Raw genomic sequence first — 25,309 nt, 5'->3', positions numbered from 1 at the left:
AAATTCAATTTTTACGAAATTAAAGTGATGTTTTTTTAGGTTTTTATTTTTTATAACGTTTTTTCGTTGTACAAAATTGTTTTGGAGCTTAAATCATTTTGTATTCGTAAAATTTTCGAGTTGAAAACATTCTGCATCTTTCTGCTTTATTATCTGTATAATAAAATTTATTTGAAGTCGATATCTCTTCTGGTTCTTGAGCTATGGACGACGAAAAAAGCGTCGCGAACGTACGGACGTACGAACGTACGTACACACGCACACACAGACATCTTTCTAAAAATCTTTTATTTCGACTCTAGGGACCTTGAAATTGAAACCTCGAGAAATGTAAAAAACTTTCAATTTGACAAATCGGACCCATTACAATAACTTCCTATGGGAAGTTAAAAAAAATACAATTTTGTTTTGAAAGCTGAATCGACGAAGTTTTTCAATTGTACAGAAATATATATAAGCTGTAATAGATCTTATTTATTTTGCAAATAGTAAGTGTCAACAAAAGTAACGCCATCTGTTGCACGCAAAGATCTAACCATAGTTAGACCATAATCTACGAACAACCCCTTTCCTTCAGATCTTATTTAATTCAAAAATTTTATTTACAAAATGGAACATATCATAACATATCCACTTTAAAATTGTCCATTTTACTAAGTTTAAGTAAATTTGATCTAAATTTCTCAAAATATTTTTTTAAATTATTTTGATAACTATTCAATTCTCTCTATTTTTAAATACGAAAACCGTACTACTGCGGATCTTTTTTTGACAATTTTGTACTTTGTATATATGAAATCCCGAAGAAACACCGCTATTTTTATCATTTTCAATCCAAGCACAAAAAGTCTCCCATAAGAGTATACAAAGTGACAGCTGATGCGCCTAAATTAGGATAAAATACAAAAATATGGAAAAATCCCTATCGGAAAAATAAAAAAACAATTTATGGACCTAAAACAAAACACAGAGATAAAAATCGCTTTGACAAACACAACATTTTTTCAGCCTTTTTGGGGCACAAACCCTTGGAGCATATTAACATTCCAAGAACGTCTACAAACGCGACTTATTGAATTCGCTCCACCCGCACCCTACCCACATTAATATTTTGTTAGGGTAGGTAGCTATCATATATAATTTCTTCTATCGTTAAATTTTTACTAAAAATGTACATAGGTTTCGTTCTTTAATAAAAATAAATAAATAAATAAGTTCTACAGTGTGGCCTGTACAGCATTTTGAATTTGTAATATCAATTTTTGTAAACAAATAAAAATAAATAAATAAAGAAAATAACTAACTTTTTAATTTATCCTTTTTGTCCTTTAGATGACGACGGAAGATGACGATATGAGTTTGAACTTCTCCAAATCTAAAATCAGATGCAATTGCATTTGACGCAGTAAGGATACGAATACGAATACGGAATTCTTCCTTGAAAGTTCAGGGTTGAGTAATAAGTATATCCATCTTTATTTAAATTCGATTTTCTCTCGTCGAAGGACACACTCACTTTCTGAAATAAATTATACGAATTTATTTATATTTTTATTTTCACTTAAATTTTCCTTGTTCAAGGAACATGCACCACTTTTTGTAGATTCACTTTGAAGTTATACAAAGATTTTATGCAGGGACATATTTTATTTGGGGGAGAATCCGAATCGAAATACTCGCGACCTTATTTAATTTAATGCAGCCTCGTTATCAATGAGGCATCTCAAGGTATACAAATAACAAAAAGCATTAACTTCAAGGTTTTCCAGATTTCCAAAAAAAAAATTAAAAATACGAGAAGTTGAATTTTACATTTGAACCAACATTCCGGATGGGTATTTATTTTATATTTGTTGCTCCTGTTTTTCGTGTTTCTAAATTTCAAATCTTTAACCCCACGTTCACATGCGAACTCATGTGCATGCAACTTTCGGCTATGTCTACATATGTTTGTATGCAGGTATATGTACAAGTACAACTATAGTGAAAAATGCAAAGAAAAACTTGTTTTGGACAACATTATACCCATGAATGAAACTTTAAGATAGACACTCTTTTACAACACTTTGCGACTGTTACTGCGACTATGTCGCAACATGGTAACTTTTGACAGACGACGACAACGACGGCTACGACACGGCAACGACTACGGGCGGCTATAGCGGCAGACAACGAGAAGAACACGAGAAGATATTTCAATTGTATTTTTGTACAAACAAACAACACTGCGCCGCTACGTCGTTACACTTCGAGGTTCAATTCGTAACTGAAACTGAATGAGTGAGTGAGTGGATGAGTGAAGTGAATGACAAATGGTGGTGAACGGGGAAAAATGAAACCAGTCAGTAAAATACCATCTGTTTTACACTGAGGCGGCACTTGGTTTGGTTTTTGGTACTAAATTGGTCACATTCCTTTAAGATTGACTTAAATTTACCAACTCAAATTCACCACAGAGTCGTAAAGAGTAATTTTTTCACCTTCTTCAACAGTTCTCATTCTCTTTCTCAGTTTTCATTCACAGTTCTTTCTCAATTCTCATTTCTTAGCTGTCAATCAAATACCCCGATTTTTAAGAGAAATTTAAGAAGTTATTCACTAAATTCCCCGCATTTATCTGACAAACAAGTCTCGTTTTTTCTTAACATAAAATTAATTAAAGTCTATTTATTTCTCAAAAGGAGAAAACTATAGTGTGTACAAAATTTGGATTCATTTTTAAATTTATTCAAAAAATATCTAAAGTGGTAAATAATAAAATAGTTTTTAGTAAAAGAAAATGTTAGGTTGTCCGTTACAAAATTGACAGATTCAAAATATAGAGCTCTTTTTGTTTAATTAATTTTTCACCTTCACCAAAAAAAGGGGAAATAAATGATTTGGTAAGTTAAGTATGTCTCTCTACTTTAGTTAAAAAGGGTCATTCTTTTTTCGGTTGAGATATTAAAGCACCATAAAATACAGATGGTGTTAGATTTTTCATGAAAATTGAATTTTAATTTAAAGTAAAGGCTGACCTTAAGTGTCAAAAACAACATAATATAAATGGTAGCCTCGGAGATAATTTTCATCCAGTTTTTGACACATTTGGTGCGGCATAAAGTAAGTAAAGTTGGTTTTAAATACAGGCTGAGTTTAAGAATTATGCTCTTAAGCGCGGTTTTTGTGTAGTCTCGCCGAAAAAAATGTTACAGTATGGAAACGCATATTATATTATCATTAATAATATAAAACAAGAACTGTCCGAGTTTTGTTAACTTTCACGTCTTGCTGGAACCACAATAATTAAAAGCATGATTACAAAATTTTTTCAGAGTCATGGCTAAGTTAGTTGTTGAAAGACATGCAGTTTGGAAACCCGTCAGTATTTCTCTCACTATTAACATAGCTTCAAAAGTTTTTTTGGTTGTTTTCAATGTCGGTTTCAGTATTTAAAATTAAGTCATTATAAAGAATATCAGAATAGTCAATAAACATATTTCTTAGCTCATTGCATAATTACCTAGTCATTATCAGCTTTTGTTGTTTAATATTTAATGCAGGCCTTGTTTCTTTTATTTTTTAAGTTTTTTAGGCAAGAGTCAAACCATGGGGGAAATTTAGAAATATTGCGCGGTTTTTCCAATGGTGTGGTCTCACAAAAAAAAAGTTAGAGAAAATATAGTAGAATTTAGAGCACATAGCATTAATGTGACACTTCTCAAACAAATGATTCCAGTTAACATTACATAAAAGGTTGAAAAGTTCATTAAGTATGCATTTTTTAAAGTTAAATTCAAAATTTTCTTTGAAGCAATTAAGAACATTACATACATTTAAATTTAAGGATAGGTCTAATGCTGGGTGATGTCGGTCTTCTTCGACAAGTAGGGTAAGAGGGTGCATTACTATAATGAATAAATCTACTAAATCAGCAATTTTTCTATTATTTTGAATTTTGTTTCAAAATTGTACTGATTGCTTGCGCAGTCGTTTAATTATGACGATGCATACGTTTAAATCACTAATTTTGTAGATATTTTAAGTAAATTTTAATGGAGTGTTAGATTTTTAAGCGATCCATTGTCATAAATTTCAAGTATTTAACTAATATAGGGTTTGACACTTCAAATGACAGTTGAGTTTGACAGGTGTCAAATTCCCCCTAGCTTAAAAACTACAAAATGAATTATAATATATCAAAGCAAATAAATATATTAAAGGTAAACATCCGAATTTTCATCAAAAATCATCCTCAGTGATGAGTGAGTTTTAAAGTTTTGTATTTGAAAATGAGGCTGGATTACGCTTGGCGAAATTGAAATACATTGTGTTGTGTTGTGCAGCGACATTTAAAAGATTAATTCAACTCCAATGCTTCAAAATAGGTTCAAGATCTCAAAGATAAAATTCGAGAAGTTATGGAGGACGTACAATACTTCCACAAATGTGTAAATTGGTCAACACAAATTTCATAAAAAGGATAATATCCTAAAACATAACGGTAGCGTCCATTTGACTGTTGTCTTTTTCCATTGTCATTGGCATTTTCATTTTTATGACAAAATTAATACCTATTGATATTTTTTTAAATGCTTGCTTTTTCTAATATCAAAATTAAACATTTTAATGGCAAGAATGAATGACAATTTTTGTGTCGGATCGGATCGGTTAAATGACAAGATTTACTGCTGGGGGATATGTCCATTGATCGCAAGAGGCAGTACATATGAGAAAATAATCTTTAGGTGGCACAGGCAGGCATATAACCTATGATCTCTGCACGGACTTATTTCAAGACAAATATGTTTGAACTCAGAAAATTCTTAAAAAAAAACATTGTATCATTTTCGTCTCTTTAAGGTACTTAACATTGTTTAATTAAGAAAATAAAGTGGTTTAGTTGATCTCTATCCAGCTTATTGTTAACTAGTTTCCTACGATTTTGTTGAAATTTTCAGAAATTGTTTTTATATATTTAAGTATCGAAACACACCGTGTACGTCTCTGCAAAAGGCCGTATAATTTTGAGAAATTTCATTTTTGACTATAGGTTCTTCGTCTATCTGTGGAATTAAGCATTCTACAAACGACATAACTTAATGCTCAGTCAAAAGAAAAGTCCTTAAAAAGCATTACAATGGTTCGAATCAAAAAATCATCCTCAGTGTAATTAGAAAATTTTGTGTCCGAAAATAAGACTTGTTTAAGCTACCAAGCTGTGATTAATGAATTTGACAGTCCGATAGGAATCGAACCATATTTATATGGACGACGGGACGCATAGTGGTGCGAGAAGTCATATTTATCCTTTTGAACATTATGTATAAGTTCTCGTAGATAACCCAAGCGTATGATTTAAAGGTATTTTTTAATATATATATTGTATGTTCTGATTTACAAGCCCTCAAAGTTGAAAAATAATTTTACTTAAATCACGAACCGTATTTTCAAAAAATTTTAAGATGTTTTTTTCCGAAGTTCCTTTAAATAAATTGTCTAGCTTCTTAAATCATTTAAGTGGTCTATTTTTGATTTTATAAAAAAAAAAAAATATTGATTATTTATAAAAGATACCTTCTATAAGCAGTCGGAAGCTTTAGTACTAGGAAAAAATGCGTTTTTTGTAAACTTTTTGAATTAAAAAAAAGCGCCAAAATATACCAAGAAAGTAATTAAGCCAGCATATGCTCCATACTTTCATGTTAAAGCACAAAAAAAATCAGTTACAGAAACGTGCAGATGTGAAAGTTATGATCAAAAATGTTTCACTGAATCAGATTTCGAAAAACCCCGTTTTGAGGGTGGTGTTTACCAAAAAGTTTGATTTCTTCCGGTTTAATTGTCAGAATGAACTGGTTAAGTCTATTGTTTTAAGAAAAAATGTCAAACTTTATTTTAAAAATAAAACAAAATTAATACATTGACCCAGTTCTGAGAATTTCGACTTTTGCAAAACCATTTATTTCTGCCTGTAAAATTTGTCAGCTTTGAGCTCAATTTACTTGAAAACAACACGCGAAAAATAATATGGTTTTATGATATTTTAAATTATATGATAGAGCTTAATATAAAATAAAGAAAAGGATTGGCGATAGTCCTTTATTTTTTTTTTATTTTTCGCTAAAAGTAGGGCAGGCAGGAATAAAAAAGGTAACAACACCTTCTAATTTTTTTTACCTGGCTTATTAGAATAAAATCTCTTACTTAAATCTAAATATAAAAAGGATTAATAAAAAAAAGTCAGCATTGAGTTATTGAGCATTTGTGTAAGATGTTTAAGAAAATGTTTACCCTTTGTTCAATCAAGAAGTAAAAGTGAAGTAAAATTTTATAACAAACAAAAGTGAATTCAATACATTAAAATGGACTAAATGCATTTTCCTTATTCGGTGTTGTGTATTGAACTTATAACTAATGGTCATGATGTTCAAAATCTTCTACCATATTTTATAAGGGAATACCCTAACTTAATTTCTGAGCAAATAGAAACTGTGCTGTCAGAATTAAAGAAACGTTGGTGTCTCATTTTTTAAGTCTACGGAACGCAGTTCAAAGACAAAAAAGTAATTTTGAAAAAAAAAATACACTCATTGGCTCGAAGAAGTTTGCGAAGTAGAACTAACCCAAAGTCAACTAATATGGGAAGACCACGAAAGAGTTTTGACGAATGCTTTGATCGAGCTTAAGGGGGTATTCTGGTCTAGAAATTAAAAAAAATCGATTTTTTTTTCTTTTCATATTTTCATAGTTTAACTATTTAAGAATATGTCTACTAGAGGATTTTCCCAAATTCAAATTATTTTCGGAGAAATAAGTATTTTGCTGAGCAGCCATCCAAATCGGTTGGGCTGCAACTAATAGAACAAAAGACATAATGGGGTACTTTAAACGCGTTTTTCTCAGAACTGTCTTTTTGAATCTGATACCCACGATTTCTCAGGTTCTGCCGAACCGATTTACTTGAAATTTTAAGAAAGTCTTCTTTAGGGACTTGTCTACGTCCGGAACTACGGCCATCCCCAAATTTTTATTTTTACTATTTTTAACAAATCGAAGAATGTTCAAAAAAATGGTAAATTTTTTGTATTTTTCTTTAGACAGCCGCCATTTTGTAAAAAAAAATGTTTGTAACTTTTCCGTAGTTCCAGACATTGCGACTTTATTGTAGATTAATAATCTTTTTTAGTTTTTGATTTCAGATTTCTAGGAGAGTTAAAATCGTGGGTATGGTCACGCACCAAATTTTTGAGACGCACTACTCTATCAGCTGATAACTAACGGAATTTTTATTTTTTTTTACTTTTTTATTTTTTTTTGTATGCTTCTAATGTGAATAAATAATGTATAAAAAAATTGATGGTAAAATTGTAGCTTGCTTTTTTCTACAGCACTTCAAAAATTACATAAAATTCATGTCTCTAGACCAGAATACCCCCTTAATGGTATAAGAGGGACAAAATTTGAAACATATTTCCTCACGAAGAGATAAACTATGCAGCAACATCAGAGAGGTTTTTCCTGCTCAGAATTTGATCCGGATAAGGTTCTTGCATTATTTATACAAGTAGAATTGTCAAAACGTCATTATGAAGTATTAAGACATGCCCTAAAAGATTTTACTAAAAAAACACTTTTATTTAAATATAACATCAAAACCATCAAAATCTTAATATGTGTGTCAAATTTCATCAAAATTTGTTTAATAGTTCAGATTTATAGATTTTTTTCCACTCTCCCATACAATCCGAACCACTGTGCGAATGTCGCTACGTGCTACAGCTCTTAGAGAACCAAGGCCTATCGAGGGGACTTACAGTTTTCAATCCGAAGATCTACTTTGAAAAAGCACTTTTTATGATAAGAATTACTCTTAGAGGGTTTTTCAATTCCTTGGAATATACAATGCCCGTGAAGAAACCTTTAAGTGCAACAGGGAGGGATAGAAACCAAGACCTCTGGCGTGAAAGCCCAACTCCAACGACCTAGCTACCAGACATTTTTTTCCTCGGACTTATTTCAAGGCAAACATGTCTGAGCTCAGAAATTTCTTAAAAACAAACAAAAATTATTCCTGGCCACCATATCGGGTTTTTCTGTACCCTGGTTAGTAAATATCAACAATACTCAGCTCCTAACAAAGTTGTCTTTACTGTCAAGTCAACAACAAAATTGACTATAAATTCTCTTAAAGTTAAATTCACCTCAGAAAATTTTCACCACACTGCTTGATGACTTTTTCGCTTAGGTACACAGAGTTTTGTAAATTGTTCGAATATATTTCTGTTGGCGTTGTGTCTACTCTTGTGTACTGCGCTTTGAGTTTGAGCATTTGACCGCAACATTCCACTGCTGCTGATTCACTTTTATGTTTTATACGCTTCCATTTCCATCGCACACAAAATTAATAGAAACCTTAGACAAAGATAAACTCTTAATTCGGGCCTTGCGCGGCATCGGCTACGGCTTCGGCTTCATCTAACATGGTCCTACTCCAACATGAAATTCATCGAGGTTAGCATTTTTTAACTTGGTCTGGGTTTGGGCTCTGTGAGAAGACAACGACGACGATGCAAGATGATGATGATGCTAACAACTCCGTTCCGTCGTCGTCGTCGTGCGTCGGTCGGTCGTTGTTGTGGAAGGGGCGTACGGCGGGGGCGGGCAACGACGCGGACGCAAAGATAAAATTATACCTTAATCATTTTGTTTTGTGTTCCTTGTTTTTCCTTTTGATTTCGTTTGCTTTTTAACCTAACCAAGGGTTAGTAGTTTTTGTCTTTGCTTCAATATTCAATTTCGTGTTATGCTGTGGTATTTATAGCCGACGGACGACCGACGACGACGCTCCTTTTTATATTTTGTCTATTTTACATAAAATTGAAAGAAAAACTGGTGACGTAGTGATAAAAATATTTATTACCAATCCACTGGAAAAGATTGAGGCAGAGATTCAGATATGGAGGTATACAAAATAGGATGAATTTTAAGTCAAGTGTGGGGGGATTTAAGGGTGTAGCTGTCTGTAAAATATGTTTAAAACTAAATAAATATCTTTGATGATACCTTCTGGTCCTGGGTTTAAGGAGCAGGACAATGGAGAACATTAACATATTATTTTCATTTAATGTTTTTATTTTATGTCAGTCACACCACCACTGGAAGTGGTGCATAATTTGTGGCTGGTATTTTGTTTTTAATTTTTATTGATATCCAATACAGTACAAGGAGTGTTTCTTTGGAAAAACCATCCCTAGTACAGTAAGAATGTACAGTGGTGGCCAAAACAAAAGCGACATGAATTTCCGAAATTATTAAATATTAAAAAAAAAATTAGGATTAAAATACTGTATAGGTGTTTTTGTTTTTAAAATTTAAATATAGCACAATAAGTACAATTAGGTCAATAATGGGCTGGTCAAGACAAAAGCAACTTTGAAAAAATGCATACAGATATGGACATTAAAATAGGCACAGAGACAGTCGCAAAGTAAAACCGAATTAACACAACAACGTGCATTAGAAGTAGTTTTAACCTTTATAAAAAAAAAAGAGTTGGACTCTCTTACGCATATTTTTTTTCTTGTTGATTCTTTGGAGATGAACCGTTCATTAGACAAGACTGTCCTTTTCGAGGACATTAAAATAGAAACAAATTGGGACACAGACCTTAATATTTAGCTAGTATCAAAAATACGAGTTTTTAAATTTTTTTTATTTCTATAAAAAAAATAAGTTCATTTTAAGAAGTAAATTTAAATTATTTTAAAAATACTACAATTAATTCTTAGGAAAACATGGGTCGCAGTAAGCATTGTTTAGTGGAAGAGAAAGCTGTCATTTTAGTTTTACGAAATGAGAGGAAATCTTTGAGGGAAATAGTCAGAATAATGAGCAGATCTCATAAATTAATTGCAAAAGCAATTTGATCGCTGAGAGCCAAAAAACTGCTTTGAAAGCAAAGCAAAACATCCCCAATAGAAGACTGAAAGATCATTTGAGCCACAAAAAAATATCCTTATTAGTCTTCGAGGGAAACAAAAAACAAACTATAGTTTCCAATTACTTCCAGAACTGTTGGTTGAAGACTTGTTGAAGCTAACTTGTTCAGACGAATGGCAAGAATGGTGCCCTTTTTTTTTTAAAAAAAAAAACAACGCCGTTTACATTCGCCCACTATTGTTAACTTCCCATAGGAAGTTATTGTAATGGGTCCGATTTGTCAAATTGAATTTTGACATTTCTCGACGTTTCAAGGTCCCTAGAGTCGAAATAAAAGATTTTTAGAAAGATGTCTGTGCGTGCGTGTGTATGTACGTTCGTACGTCACGCGACGTTTTTTTCGTCTTCCATAGCTCAAGAACCAGAAGAGATATCGATTTCAAATAAATTTTGTTATACAGATAATAAGGCAGAAAGATGCAGAAAGGGCTCTCAAGAAAATTGCGTGGGTGGTTTAATTACCATAGCAGTTTGAAAAAAAGGTGAAAATTTTGGTTAACCCTAAATATCTTACGAACCAAAAACGCTAGAGACTTGAATTAAATTTAATATAATATATTGTAATGTGATATCAAAGAAGTATATTTTTTGAAAAAAATCCATTTAACTATTTTTTTTTTAAATCAAACAAACTAAAAAAAAATTTGTCACCTCCAAAATTTTACGACTTAAATATGATTTCATCTCCAAAACAATTTTGTGCAACGAAAAATAATGTTTTTGATATCTGATTAAATTTTGAGAAAAATCGAATTGATAGTTTTTTCACAAAAAATAAAAACCTAAAAAAATTTAATAAAAGTTGGTAAAAATTGATTTTCGAATGAAATAACTGAAAACTTTGAGATATTGGCTTTAATTTACTTTAACTTTCATAAAATATTGTGGTCAACATTCAGTAAAATTTTGAAAAAAATCGAATTGACAGTTTTTTTACAAAAAATTAAAAACCGAAAAAAAAATTTACAAAAAATGGTAAAAATTTACTTTCGACTCAAATAGCTTTGAAAAATTAAAAATATTGGCTTCAAACTTATTTTATTTCACAGGAAATATTGTTTTCGATATTCAGTGATTTTTATATAAACATCCAACAGTCCGTTATATACATATAGACATATAGACAAACTTTTAAGCAAGACAAATTGACAGACGGGATGGGAAGTTATCAGTGTGGGTCGCATCCCAGCCTCTTTTTTTTTGGAGTGAGCCGGAAAGAGGCAAAAAGTGGAGGAATATTTTGTGAATGGACGAAACAAAGATACAAATTTGTTAGGAAGTGATGGTAGACAAACCGTTAGAAGGCTTCTTTTAAACTAAGTTTCAAATACATCCAGGAAACGGTCAAGAATGGTAGCGGCAGTAAGATACTTTGGGGTTAATTTTCTTGGTATGGTGTTGGACCAATACATATGATTAAGAGTAAAATGGATCAAAATATTAAACTGAATATCATGAAGGATACGATGCTGCCTTATGGGAACGAGAACATGCCTCTCAAATGTGTTCTACAGCAGGACAAAAACTCTTGGCACCTATCCAAAGGATCAGCGTATTTAAGTGGCATTTCTAATCCCTGACTTGAATCCCAAAGAAAATTTGAGGGGATATTTAAAATGCGCGGTTGGGAAAAATTTAACAAAAAATAAAGTCGAACTGTGGAGGATGGTTCAACAGGTACAATATTGAATTTGACAGACATCACAGATAATTTGACTCAATATCCAGCAGGGGTCACACTGTAATCAAAGCTAAGAGCCAGGCTACCAGATATTAAAATAATTTTTAAATCTAGAATAGGTTTCTATTTATTACATTTTTTTTTTTAAATCTGTGTATCTATTTTAATGTCCACAAAACTTGTTCCCTTTTTCACATTTATGAATTTAAAATATTTATGTAAGTTATAATTTTACCATAAATAATGAGTAATTTTAGTTTGAAAGAAAAGAAAATAAGAAAATGAAGACCAAATTTGAAAAAAAAAATCCGTTTAAGTCAATAGAAAATGGAATTTTCAAAACTTGTTTGGTGTTTCTATTTTAATGTCCATATCTGTATATTTTTTTCGACTTACTAAAATATTGCTAGTATTTGGTAACAAAGCAATTGCTTATAATCATTTCAGCACATCTTCAAAACATGCAGTCAATTAAATTGCTTATTACGCTGTTTGGGATACTTTTACAAGACAATTTAATTTGATTAAACAGATCGCTGTGCTGGCCCTTGTAACACGTCAATACGGTTTTTTTGAAACCACGTCTTAATCGTATTGGACGTGTGCTTTGGGCAGTCTATTCCTCACTGTGCACAAGAACTCGGCCTTTCGCAGACTTCAGCTTGCCGAATTTCACGTCGGAACTTAATCCTACGCCCGTACAAAATCCAAGTGACACAGGAGTTCAAAGTTCATGACTATAGACAACGCCGGCCGTTTGTTCGCTGTTTGGGCTTCGAATTCGTATCGTTTCGAAGAGGACCCTAATTTTGGACGAAAAATCATCTTTAGTGACGAGGCGCATTTTTGGAGGAATGGCTGTGTTAACAAGCAAAATTGCCATATATGTCTCAAAAAGTAATGGCTGAATCACAAACACGATTCAGCTTCGGCTTCACCTGACGTTTACGAGTCCAGCCACAGCAATTCAATGCATGCTATCACAATGGAGCTTCGACCTCACAAGGAAAAGAACGTAATGTAACTCCAAAGGGAAGATCTAGTTCAATTATCTGAACATTTGCTTTGTCTGACAGCTTAACAGCTGTAAAAAAATGACAACAAACAAAATCTTTGCTCTTTGGAGGGATGAAATAATAGAAATGTCATTCAAAGCAAACTCGAAGCCGGCCCACCGTAACGCAGCCGAAGCTGAAGCGTGTTTGTAATTCAGCCATAACCGTTTGGTGTGGATTTTGGGGCGGTTGGGTAATACAATACTTTTTTAAAAACGACGAAATTTTAATCTCGCCAGCTTGTTTTTGATGGAAACAAAAGGCTATTTTCCAGCTTTGAAAGATTTTAGTCCACCATATACAGCTCGTCTCCGAATTGGTTGCGAGCGTCGAGTTAGGTTCGTATTTCTCTTATTTATTTTTGAATGACACAAAGATGGAGGTAGTTATAGTTACTAATGTTGTGGCCAGCACTGTATAAGAATAACATCGGCAGTAGAATTACTGCAGACAGAAGATCAATTAAAATGCTACTGGGGATAGGGTTTTAACTTTTATTCGAGTATCGAAATTAAGTGCCGAGTTTTCCATTCTTAGACGTTGAAACGTTTAAAAGTCTCAAGGTTGATAGATGTGTTCGTAAACAAAACTTTATTACGTCATTTTAAAACACAAATTGAACTCTGACATTTCGACAGAATTTACTTACTACAACTCATGTTTGCAAGTTTTCAATTTTTCTATGGTGGTACCAAATTTTGTGGCGACTCCATTTCAACTGTAGAGTACGACTATCATTAAGATAAAACCTAAAAAGTATCTTAGAAAGTCTTTTAAAAAAATACACGTGGCTTTCTCACTGTACTTTGTATGGAATCCCAATAAAACACGGCTACTGTAATATTTTTCATTTTTTTAAACCCAGAATTCATGTTTTTCGTTGCTTTTCAAACAGAATTTAAAGAATACAAAATATAAGCTAATTATATTCAATGTTCATGAAAAGCTTAACATAGAAAATGCTTATAGGCATCTATCTAACTCTTATTGAAATAATAAGACGAAGATTGAGATTGAAATTTGTAAACCTTCTATGGTTTCATAGATAAACAAATAATTGATATTTGATTCTCTTCTGCTGAGATAAAATGAATGAAGGTCATCTAAAGTTTGTTTTCCGCTTTAACAATCATCAGACTTAAAAAATAGGTTGAAGGTTAACTTTAGGGCTTATACCTTTGATGTTATCGCTTAATTTCAAAATTGAATCACTTTTGCCACTTTGTATAAGATTTTTTGATAATAACTGGTTCTGTGTAATTTTATGTGATTAGTAAAATGGCGATTTCAGGGAAAAGGAGTTTAAGTTAATGGAAGATAAGTATTTTATATTGAATAAGAAGATACAGATACGAAAACATAATTTAATTCTTTTGTCGAATCTGAGAAGAAATGAGATTGACTTTGCTAACTTCCTGCAGGAAAAGTTGTTATTTTTGATTAAAATATAAATAATTCAATGTTTCTTTGTTTCAATAGTTTGTGAAGTAAAAGGAGACCCTGTTACACCATAGAATTTTGTTGGTTTTCATAATGCTCAGTAATATTCCTGTAGCGATTTTTATAACATTTAATTATTGATGAACATCAAATTAAACGGGATAACTTTGTTCCAAATTAGATTTTTATAGTAGGTGGACTTGAATTTGTTTCGTCGTTTCGATTTCTATAACTTATTGCTGTTGCTGTGAACGCGCCTGATTATACAAAATACATATATACAAACTTACCTCTTGTGTGCTTGTCCGTCCTGGCCCGGCCTGAAATTAAAAAAGAAGTTTTTTTAAAATAAAATTGAAAATATAAAAAAAAAGAGGTTGTAGATTCAGTAGATATTTACTCGTAAGAACCATATGGCTGATGAATTCCTGTGAAAAAATCAAATTTGTTCATAAGGAAGAATTATCAAATATACGAGTATATTTAAGGCTTAGTTGGCCAATACATCTTCCATTGTATTTATTTCCACAATTAATATCGCATTAAACAATATAACTCAACTTGTGCAAATTTTTTATTAAGGTACACGTTTTGTACATTTTAAGGTTTGGCGAGTTATATTATCAGGTATTCATAATAAAAGATGGCAATACTCCTTGCGGAGTTGTTTTTTTCATTTCATAATGAATAGAATTATTCCTCAACAACGCTTAGTAACAAAATAATGATTCGGTACTATTAAACACTCCTGGACTATTCTTTGTGAGGTTATCTACAGTCGCTTGTCTACGCAGATAAGCCCTAGAAGACGATTGATGCCGAGAAAGAGAATATTAGGCGTAGTTTTGCTGACATACCGCCATTTCTTTCTGAAAACTGAAATACTGAACGCTTTTCAAATGACCTGAATGGCAATAATACATTTTTCATTGAGGTAAATATTCTAGCGACTTATGAAAAACTTTTATAGCCTAATCCAAATATAAAAATAATTATCCCAAATGTGATCATCCCAGAATTGAATTTCGCATTTACAAGGATATAATTAAAATCATCCTTGACAAATATGAAAAATAACAAAGCTACTGATCTTAATGGCTGAAACACAAAAACTGACTTTTCCCAAAAATTCGAATGTCAATTTTATCGTTGATTGTGTTTTTTTTTGTAACGTTTTCGTTACTCAAATTGTAGAACATCATTTTTCGTTTCCGAAAAATATGACCAAGTGGAATAAAAAATTACGTTTTGACCAAGTGAAAAAATAATGACAAAATTTGGTCACAGATGACCAATGTGGCAATCGTGATTGGAAGTGTCATTCAAAGCAACCTCGAAGCAGGCCCAACGTAACGCAGACGAAGCCGAAGCGTGTTTGGGTTTCAGACATAATAGTATCCAAGTTGAGTACTAATAATAGGTCAATGCGAAGGTTTTGGAATGTCCCTTAAGTTTCTTCAATGTAATATATAGTAAGGAGACACTTCATGTCTCCAGTGACAGTGATGGGGATCAGCCAGAAAATTATAGTTGTATAACTATGTTGAACTCATTCAGAAAATTGTTCTTACAATAACTTTACGTTATAGACTTACACATTGGGTTGAATAAAACAATTTGATCACTTCCTACCAAGCTGGCTTCCATTTAAAACTTTTAACTATTTATCAAATTTTTGTGTTTAGTACTGCGGCCATGTGATTTATTGATGCAAAGAAAAGTCTATGTACTTTATTTATTGGCTTAAAAGCTGCATTCGATACAGTCAGTAGGCAATCATTGATCTACAAGCTTTTAGTATAAAAGGTTTCATAAAATTCTTTGAGAATATGCTTGAGAACGTTATTGGATTTTGTCCAAAATGGCTCGATCGAAAGATCTTAAATGTCAGGCATTCCTCGAGGCTGTGTTTAAAGTCCTTGGTTATTTTTATTATTTATTAATGATATTGAAAATCACACCCCAGGAGTTATAATGATAGGTCCCTTATGCAGACGAGCTCGACATTATGTCAGATAATACGTTTATATCGACAGCAACTACTGTGATAGTTGGGATCTCTAAATAAATAGCTCGAAGTTTAAAATTATGGTTTACAGATCATTCAACAGCTATTGTCGCAATAATTTTTGATGGTAGTTTCAGCCCAGTCAAAAATTGGTATGATCTAGTTGTTCTGAATGACTTTCCGATCTGTTGAGAACAAGGGCCTAGTGACTTACTACTGTCAACCATTCCTGTGTGCGAGTCATGTCAGTTTATTCCCGAATTCGAAAGCACTTTTCTTGACAATAATCACTCTTGGAGGGTTTGTCAATTTCGCGCAAGAGGCAGTACCCGTGAGAGGTTATATTAGAATTTTATAGACCAGAGGTTAAATCAGAATTTTATGGAAAGCGTTTGTCTTTCAATGTCAGGGAGTGTTTATCGACAATTAGGTCTTACCCCAGTTAAAAACAATTATTTCATGGATGAGTTTTCAGTTTAAGAAATGAGCTTCATATTTCAAGACAGAACTAAAACATTAGAATTGAATTATAGACCACATTAGATCTGATTTAAATCCTGTTTATTCGCTTTGCAACTTTGATCAGAATGAAAATCACTTTTTGAAATATTGAGTCAAATCTTACAGGAAACCAGAAGACTACAATTTAACACAAGTTTTGTTTTGCTGAAGAATGCTTCAATAATTTCAATGGTGACCGTAGTTTGCGAAGGCTTGTTGGTCTTTCGCAACTATGATGTTTTTAACTGCTCCTTATAGGCCTGAGCTCCAAATAAGTCGTAGAAGCTCTATAAGGTGTTCACTAAGTAGTTCAACCTCACTGGAACTGTAGACGTCACCGTTCATTCCATTTCGGGAATTCTTCCGCTGCCGTCTGGATAAGGAGAGGTGCCTTAGTGGAAACACCTCTCCCCTCTATCTCAACTTTTCACTGGGGTTGGAACCCAATCTCCAGTTGAGGTACTAGGCACCCGATGTTAACCACAGCCAGGTGAGAGTAGAAGTTGATAGGCAGAGGTGGGTTTTGAAAAAAAAACCCTTTGGACTCTTGTATCACCTTTAATGTACATGTTTACCATTTAAACCATTAGACCAGGAAAGTCCACAGTCGATCAAATATTCACATTACGGAAGATTCTGAAAAAAAACCAAAGAACACCAAATCGACACCCACAATCTTTCCATCGATTTCAAAGCCGCATATGACAGCATCTGCAGGGACGAGCTGTATAGAGCCATATCTAGTTTTGGCATCCTTGCCAAACTCGTCCGTTTGTGCAGGATGACCATGGAGAATTCACGCTGCTTCATAAAGGTTGAAAACAAATTAACAGAACCTTTCGATGTCAAAAAAGGTTTTAGACAAAGTGTTGCGCTGTCATTCGATTTTTTTAACATCGTACTTGAAAGAATAGTGCAGAGCTCCCACATCAACACTAAAGGCCCTATCTTTTTAAAGTCTGTGCAATTACCAGCATATGCTGATGACATTGACATAATCAGAAGAACTTAGCCACATACAGAAAACAACACCAGCGCTGAGATCAAACTCTGAATAACTCTTGCTAACCGTTGTTATTTTGCACCAAGAAAGCAATTGAGTGGTAAAGTCCTCTCTCGAGGCACCAAATTGTCGCTATATAGACCCTTATCATCCCCGTCCTGCTATACTATGCAGAAGAATTAACTATGACAAAAGCGGATGAAAGCACCTTTGGGGCGGTTCGAGAGAAAAATTCTTCGGTCCCGTATGCATAGAAGGGTAAAAGTCCAAAATAGAAACTTATGCTGAAGCTGGAAAGTCTTAGAATCCACACCCAAACGACAGCGCAGAAGAGGAAGACCGCGGATCAGGTGGCTCTCAAGTGGATAGTGACCTCACCCAACTTGGAGCGCAAAACTTGAGACATATAGCTAGGTATCGAGCTAGATGGAGAAGTTTGTTGGGTGATGCCCTTGTTTACACAGGACTGTAGCGCCACCTTAAGTAAGTAAGACCGTAGTTTGCCTAATTCATAAGAAAGGAGACCCTCTAAATTGCGCCAACTACAGAGGCATTAGGCTCCTTAACATTGCATATAAGATCCTCTCTGCCGTATTATGTGAACGTCTGAAGCCATTCGTCAACAACCTGATTGGTCCTTAACAGCGTGGCTTCAGACCACCATTGACCAAATATTCATATTTCGGCAGATCTTGGAAAAAACCAATGAGCTTCAAATCGACACCCACCATCTCTTTAGTGATTTTAAAGCCTCGTATGACAGCATCTATAGGGAAGATCTCTACAGACCAATGTCTTGGTTTGGGTATCCCTTTCAAACTTATCCGTTTGTGCAGATTGGCGATGGAGAATGCACGCTGCTCTATCAAGTCGGGAAAAATATCACCGATGTCAAAAAAGGATTAACAAAAAGCGATGCACTGTCATACGACTTCTTCAACATCGTTCTGGAAAGAATTGTGCAAAACTCAACCGTCAACACTAGAGGTACAATCTTTCAAAGGTTCCCAATTACTCGGATTCGCAGATGAACTTGCTATAACTGGAAGATCAAAGTGTGATGTCAGTGGAGCGTTTTTGAGCATTGCGACGGAAGTCAAGAAGATAAGTTTAGTGGTCAATGACCGCAAGACCAAGTATATGCTGTCATCAAAAAAGGACATTGAACGACGACGTCTTAGATAAAACATCACCATCGACAGCTTTAACTTTCAGGTAGTTAAGGACTTTGTCTACCTAGGCACAACGGGACCAGCGATGAAATCAAACAAAGAATAACTCTTGCGCAAATCGCTGCTTCTTTGGACTTAGAAGGCAATTGAGAAGTAGAGCACTTTTTCGAGCATCTAAAATAACCATCTATAAGACACTCATCATCCCGGTTCTCATTTATGGAAACTGGACCCTGTCAAAGAACGATGAGAACGTCTTAGGATGCTTTGAGAGAAAAATACTTCGGATGATTTTTGGTCCCGTCTTAATATATGGATAGTGGAGGAAAAGATACAACGACGAACTGTACCGGCTGTACAGCGACACAGACATGGTTAAAAGAATTAAAGTCCAATAACTTAGATGGCTGTTTCATGTAGAGCGAATGGACATCAACGCTCCAATCCGGAAGGCTTTTGAATCGAATCTCAAAGGGACAGCGCACAAGAGAAAGACCGCGACTCAGGTGGCGCACGTAGATGGGAGAAGACCTCAACTAACTTGCCGTGCGAAACTGAAGACAGCAAGCTAGAGCTGGAAACGCATTTTGGTCAAGGCCCAGGTGCGCCCCGGACTGTAGCTCCACCTTAAGTAAGTAAGTAAGACCGTAGTTTGAAACTTTTTATATAATATGTTTCCCACGCAAAGAAATATTGAACTTTTTATTTGAACAACCACAAAATCAAAAACAACAAATCAAAAATATTAAAAAATTAGTACATAAGTAAAAATCATTTTTGTTTAAGACCAAAATTACTATATTAATATACACATAAGAAAACTAATGGAAAAATGAAACTTTACTAAGAAAAGCTTAAAGTCAATTTTGTGGTCCTCTTTATTAATTAGTATTCATTACGCTCCGGAAATTCATCTCAAATTTAATTCCCGCGGCAAGTCAGATATTTTAATTATCAACTTTTATTTTTTATTCTAACAACTTCCATTTCCATTCCGAGTGCACCTTTATCATTAAAAAATAAAAGATTGAAATACCGAAAGTATCCCTTTTATAACCCGAAAACTGTGTTTTGGGAACCAAATATCCCAAAGGTATAACAAGGTACACTCACAAGTGCGCTCAAAGTAAATCCATGTCACATCCGATGCTAACAACCAGACAAAAAGATCTCGCAAAAAAAAGACACATTATACCTGCGGAGACTCCAATAAATGAACTGTTTACAACATCCAAGCACACCTTTGGTAATGGAAGAGTGTAATTAATGAAACGTCCCTTTTTTTCTTTTACTGAGTGGGACTTCAAGGCTTGCAAGAAAAATCCTTTTGCCACAACATTAATATGTATAAACCTGCCTCAACATACCTCTGGGGAATATGCTAAGTGTATATTGTAAACATGCCCCCATATAGCCATCAAAGTTCAGCCATTAAACCATCACAATTATTCTGTTCTGAGAACTCATACCTACGACACGACGACGACGAGTTTAGGTACTTTGAGTTATTTTGTAAAAAAAGAACTACACATTCCTGCACTCGGCTTTGACGACAATTAAGGCTATACTCCCGACAACCTTCCCCTTTTCCGTCGCGTCCTTGGAGTTGGAGTTGGATGGAGGTGTAGGAGCAAATCTCATAACTGTCATAAATTATTGCGTCTATATGATCAACATAATAATATAATGGAGGTGAGATGAACGCTCGTTCGGGTAATATGGCTAAAGGTGAAACCCTTGTATACACTGTACACGCTTTACCAAGGTACCATAATCATTGGGTTCGAAGGTGGAGGTGGAGGCATAGGGAGATTTAAATTCGTTAACACTATAAACAACTAGTTAAGAAGCCCCTTTTTAACTTCTATGTGTTATAGCCATTATGTGGGCTACCCGTTTTTGGTTCTTATACACATATGTAGGTAGACTCTTTGGCAAAGCTTTACCACATTTAGCTTACCCCATAGTCAGAAGCCAAAGCCACTCTTGCTAATTGTTGATTGCATTATGGGGATAAAGAAACTAATCTCTGATTGTGTGTACTTGAACTGGATGTCATTTAATGAAGAGGGACCTTCGGAGGACGGTCTTTTACTTTTGCTAATGGATGTGACAAGGCGGTCGTTGGTGGAGCGGTTGCTGGTTAGTGGTCGGTGGCGGCGACAACGACGACTACAAAGACTATGACGACGATGGGTGGTGGGCGGAAGCAAAGAGATTGATGTGCCTAAGTAAAAGTAAATATGAGGCTTATGAGTTTTCTCTCCCAAATTAACTTATTGATGGCTAAAACTCATGGGATTGACATAATGGATTCGTTTGAATTTTACTTTTAAGCTATTTTAATTGAATTTTCCAATATCCGAATAGAACATAATATATACATATGTACATACATACATACTGAATTAACTTATATGTATATTGTACATACAGTCAAAATCGGATAGATGTAAATATGCTTATGCAGATACAAAATTAGATAAAAGTAATGAATTTCCGAATTTCTACAATCTTACAGCCTTATTACAGTTGTTTCAGATCAATCATTTTACAATTAATACAATTATAAATCAATATTTATCAATATTATGTATCTACATGATACATTTTTGAGGCAGCAAACGGGTGAGGGGGGAATGGTGTTTCCAATACGGTACCTCTCCTTATCCAGACGGCAGCGGACGAATTCTCGAGATGGAATAAACGGTGGCGTATACAGTCCCAGTATGGTTGAACTACTTAGTAAACTCCTTATAGGGCATCTTATTCGGAGCCCAGGCCTATAAGGAGCGGTTTAATCCGGCTCCCCGTCATTGGAGTTATACTAAGGATCTGGCCCTCAAGGTTCGGGGTTGTGTTGTCGGGGTGACTTTCTGGCTACGTAAACAATACCCTAGCTTCAAAGCATCAACAACCTCGGATACGGACAGACTCACTGTTGTGAGCGCTCGCATCACGACAATCCGCATCAAGGTTAAATTCGCCAACATAAGTCTAATATGCGCGCATGCCCCAACAGAGGAGAAAGATGAGGAAACCAAACACATATTCTTCGAGCTCTTGGACAAGACGTATGAGCAGTGCCCTGGCTATAACATTTAAATTGTCTTAGGAGATTGTAATGCTAAGCTAGGAAGAAAAGACATCCTTGGTGGCATCGGGAGATACAGCTTGCACGACACCGCCTCCGGCAACGGATTCAGGCTGGTCGATTTCGCTGCGGGACGAGACGTTCTGGTAGCTAGTACGCAGTTCACACATCTCAATATCCACAACGGGACATGGAAATCTCCTGATCAATCAACCGTCAACCAGATTGACCACATTGCGATAATCGCACGACACTTCTCCAGCATACAGCATATGCGAATATTCCGAGGGGCCAACATTGACTCGGACCACTACCTCGTTGTAGCCAAGGTACGTCTACGGATATCCCGATCCAAGCCAAAACAAGGAAGTACTGTAAGAAGATTCTGCCATGTCCTTTTCCGTTCGAGTCTTTTATAACCTCTTAAGGAGTCCTATGCTGCCTGCATTAAGCATTGAAAACCAGTGGTAACATTGCCTTGCAGCCATCAGATATGCCGCCTCTGAAGTGCTAGGTTTCACACGACCACCACAGCGAAAATCCTGGTTTGACGACGAATGCCGGCAAGGGCACGGAGCGAAACAGTAGGCATACAAAACGGCGCTGCACAAAAGGACAACAGCTGCTTGCGAGCTCTACGAGCAGAAGAGGAGAGAGGAACACCGGCTTCTTAGGTGGAAAAAAAGAGAGCATAAGAAGCGCGAGATCCAGGGATAGAGGGATGTCACACTACACTAGGAATTAAAAACCTCCCAAGGGTACCAGCCACGAACCGAAGCCTGCAAAGACGATCAGGGGAACATCGAAGTAGAACCGCAGTTAATGTTGACAATATGGAAAGGCCACTTCTCCAAATAATATGATGACGAACCGAATTCCGCTGTAAGGGAGATAAAACCACTCAACCTCGGCGCCGCAGATCAACAATTCCTCCTACCCGACCTTGACGAAGTGAAGATAGCTATATCTAAACTTAAGTCAAACAAAGCTGCTGGGGCTGTCGGCATCGCTACGGAACTATATAAAGCAGCAGGCGATGACTTGGTAGGAAGCATACACCAACTTATCTGCAAAATATGGTCGGAAGAAAGGATGCCCGATGAATGGAATCTCAGCTTAGTGTGCTCGATACATAAGAAAGCAGACCCTCTAAATTGCACCAACTACAGAGGCATCAGTCTTCTTAACATTGCATATAAGATCCTCTCTGCCGTATTATGCGAACTTCTTAATCCGTTCGTCAACAACCTGATAGGTTCTTATCAGTGTGGCTTTAGACCAGGAAAGTCCACTACCGACCAAATATTCACACTACGGCAGATCTTGCAGAAAACCCAGGAGCTTCAAATCGATAACCAACATCTCTTTATCAATTTTAAAACCGCGTATCACAGCATCCATAGGGGAGAGCTCTACAGAAGCAATGTCTAGTTTTGGAATCCCTGTCAAACTTATCCGTTTGTGCAGAATGTCGATGGAAAGTGCACGCTGCTCTATTAAGGTCGGAAAAGCTCTCACCGATGCATTTGATGTCAAAAAAGGTTTTAGACAAGTCGATGCACTGTCATGCGACTTCTTCAAAACCGTTCTGCAAAGAATTGTGCAAAACTCAACCGTCAACACTAGAGGCACAATCTTCCAAAGGTCCATCCAATTAATCGGATACGCAGATGATATGGACATACTTGGAAGATCAAAGTTTGATGTCAGTGGAGCGTTTTTGAGCATTGCGACGGAAGCAGAGAAGATGGGTTTAGTGGTCAATGAGGGCACGACTAAGTATATCCTGTCATCAAAAAGGACACTGAACGACGACGTCTTGGACAAAACGTCACCATGGACAGCTATAACTTTGAGGTAGTTAAGGACTTTGTCTACCTAGGCACCGCTTTTAATGCAGACAACGACACCAGCGCTGAAATCAAACGAAGAATAACTCTTGCAAATCGCTGCTTCTTTGGACTTAGAAGGCAATTGAGAAGTAAAGTCCTCTCTTGAGCATCTAAAAGACACTCATCATCCCAGTTCTCATTTATGGCGGTGAGGCCTGGACCCAGTCAAAGATAGATGAGCGTGTCTTAGGATGCTTCGAGAGAAAAATTCTTCGGGTGATTTTTCGTCCCGTACGCATAGATGGAGAATGGATAAGAAGATATAACGACGAACTGTACGGGCTGTACAGCGACACTGACCTAGTTTACAGAATAAAAGTCCAAGTCAGGTGGCGCACGCAGGTGGGTGAAGACCTCAACCAACTTGGCATGCAAAACTTGGCATAGCTAGACAGCTAGCTAGGGACCGAGCTGGCTGGAGACGCATGTTGGTTGAGGACCAGGTCCGCCCCGGACTGTAGCGCAACCTTAAGTAAACGAATTTGTTCTGCCAAAATCATTGGGTTGTAAGCATTGAAAATTTTTCTACGAATTATCGCTTTCCCAACGCATTTTTTATAGCCGCTAGTTTTAAGTAATACTTCTTTACAACACACATCGTAATGGACTTGTAACTTGCCTATGGGGTATTTTTTAGAAACAATGTTTTTGGTAGTTTTTAAACGATGAACTACAAGTGGAGATTAGTAAAGCTCCAACGTCACTAAGATCATTTTAACTGTTGAAATAGTGTAGCCAATGTTGTGCGTGCTGCAGAAACCGTTCCAATTTCGAATGAATGGCTATTTTCCAGATCGTCCAATTTTGAAAGAATGCCTATTTTCCAGATCGTCACAAAATATTACGGTTTAAAACCTTTAGACTTTTTTTTAATTGGAATAAAGTAAAAGATAAATTTTTCAAATGCCAACTCTCCAAAATCGTCTAAAATAATTAGTTCGTAAAGTTTTCGAAAACATACATACATAAATAAGCAAACGTGGCAATTAGCCAAAGAAAATTTCAAGACAAGGATATGGTGCTGCAGCCTGTAAAAGCAATTGGGCGGCCATTTGGTTGATTTCATTTTTTATACCTGTTAATGACATTATTTTCTTTTTAAAGTATCCATTGAGTTCTTTTAAAGCATTTTCGTTTTTTTTTTAAATATCAAAATGAAACCACTTATTGGAAAATCTTTAAGAACAACTTATGAACATTTTTCAAAACTTCAAGATTTAATACTCAATAACCAATATTTCGTTATAAGAGATTTCGAATGTACTTAATAAATTTGTGTACATGTATATCTATATGCAAGCTCAGTGTTCAATATGTTTTATTGATTAGGTAGGTTACTGTGGATGAAGGTTGCGTCTGTTGCTTATAGGTAGGTAGGTTTATCCCTGTAAACCATATTATGTTTGCGAGAATGATGGTGACAAACGTGATAAATTGCAATTTCATGGACCAATGTATACGTACATATATATGTATATGGGT

At 35.2% G+C, this 25,309-nt stretch overlaps 1 protein-coding gene across 4 annotated transcripts in view; it reads right to left on the bottom strand.

Annotated features, from left to right (window-relative positions):
* LOC129940292 (apoptosis-stimulating of p53 protein 2) overlaps positions 1 to 25,309 on the bottom strand; it is a 375,436-nt gene that overhangs the window by 251,119 nt on the left and 99,008 nt on the right. The window contains exon 3 of one of the 4 annotated variants that reach the window (XM_056048584.1): positions 14,448 to 14,477. In XM_056048584.1, coding sequence (XP_055904559.1) covers positions 14,448 to 14,477 — 30 coding nt within the window. Of the gene's footprint in view, positions 1 to 1,304; positions 2,241 to 14,447; positions 14,478 to 25,309 lie in introns of those variants that run through there. The other 3 variants (XM_056048582.1, XM_056048580.1, XM_056048586.1) reach the window with 3 other exon arrangements.

This window comes from Eupeodes corollae, chromosome 1 (assembly GCF_945859685.1).
Source record: "Eupeodes corollae chromosome 1, idEupCoro1.1, whole genome shotgun sequence".
NCBI classification, from domain to species: Eukaryota; Metazoa; Arthropoda; class Insecta; order Diptera; family Syrphidae; genus Eupeodes; species Eupeodes corollae.
The sequence above is the reverse complement of the archived record's forward strand: the minus strand, read 5'-3'. Positions and strand labels throughout refer to the sequence as shown.